The sequence below is a fragment of the Saprolegnia parasitica genome, assembly GCF_000151545.1.
Source record: "Saprolegnia parasitica CBS 223.65 unplaced genomic scaffold supercont2.130, whole genome shotgun sequence".
Classification (NCBI taxonomy): domain Eukaryota; phylum Oomycota; class Saprolegniomycetes; order Saprolegniales; family Saprolegniaceae; genus Saprolegnia; species Saprolegnia parasitica.
Window position 1 is genome coordinate 59,199 of NW_012156524.1, and position 1,227 is coordinate 60,425.

The 1,227-nt window shown below is 55.7% G+C and overlaps 1 protein-coding gene across 1 annotated transcript; it reads left to right on the forward strand.

Moving 5' to 3' along the window:
• Positions 1 to 980: 980 nt before the first annotated feature.
• Positions 981 to 1,211, forward strand: SPRG_14496 (hypothetical protein; the record flags this gene model as incomplete). The annotated part of the gene is made up of 1 exon (XM_012353672.1): positions 981 to 1,211. A coding segment is annotated over one exon (231 nt), but the record flags the coding sequence as incomplete, so codon positions are not given.
• Between the last annotated feature and the right edge of the window lie 16 nt (positions 1,212 to 1,227).

Consider the following 1,227-nt stretch of genomic DNA (forward strand, 5'->3'; position numbering starts at 1 on the left):
GCTGTCTTGTGTTGGTGGGCAGGGGACGTACACTGTTTTTGAGACAGAATATTAAGAGAAACATCTGGTATGCGAAACAGCAGTGCAATGCAGTGTTTCATCACACATGTCTTCTTGCGACGAGCGTACCGCACAAGATCGCTGGATGGTGATTCAGACGGGTGCATTTGACGTTTAACCCTACTAAATGAGCCGTTTCATCGCGCTTCTTCCTTGTGTACTTTGTTGCACATGCCGAGTGTTGCCTTATTATGGTGACCTTCTTCAGTGACATTCGTGTCCGGATGGGGGCGATGTCCGGATAGAAAGAATCGGCGCGTCGGGATCGAACCGGCGACCTCTGGAGGTGGAAGCAGGAATCATACCGCTCGGCTCAAGCGGATCGCTGGGTGGGAAAGGACTATCTATGGATGCTTCTTCCACGTGAGCAAGCGAACCGTATTGAGTGTGAATTCGACTCGATCGTACTACTGGGCTATTCGAGAACCACATGCCTCTACAGCACTGCCGTGGATGGTTTGATTCGAAAGCGTCTTCCTCGTTGGCCCTGTGAGCGGACCAGGGATCCTCTTCTCTCGCATGGTTTCGCTGTCCCCTTGATGTTTCGGCCATAGCACCTGCTCGCAGGCTCGTGCATCGAAGTGACGCCCACAAGTAGCTTCTCGCGGCCCTTGGGCGAACTCGGAAGCGACGATGCAACGCTTTCTGCCATTACGCGTCACGGTAGGAACGCAATAGCTAGTCCATATGCAGGCCGGCAGCGCTACTGCATGTTCCGATCCGTGACGTGGCATCCCGGCAGCCAAGGTGGTCTTTCGACGCACAACCGCTTCGATATTCTAGCCGGCGTCAATGGCTTGGTCGAACGCACCCCGATGGTTCCGGCCTCTTGTCTCTCGTGGTTCTGTTAACCCGACAGCTTTGGCTTTCGCTTTCTCACTTTTGCTTTTTCACAAAAGCCGCAACCACCACCAACGACGATGCTGCGCTCCGTCATCCTCTCGCTTGTGGCCGCGACCGCCACGTATGCCCGCCACGGCATCTACCACGAATACGTCCACCCGATGGCGGGCGGTAACTCTGGTATCTTTCACGTTCCTGCGAGCACGGCAGTCACGACGTACCGCGCCACATACCTCAAGGCCGTCACCGCCTGCCTCGACCAGACCCAAGACGACATCATTGGCTCTTTCGTCAAGGCCGTGCCCACGGTCAAGGGCCCGTGGA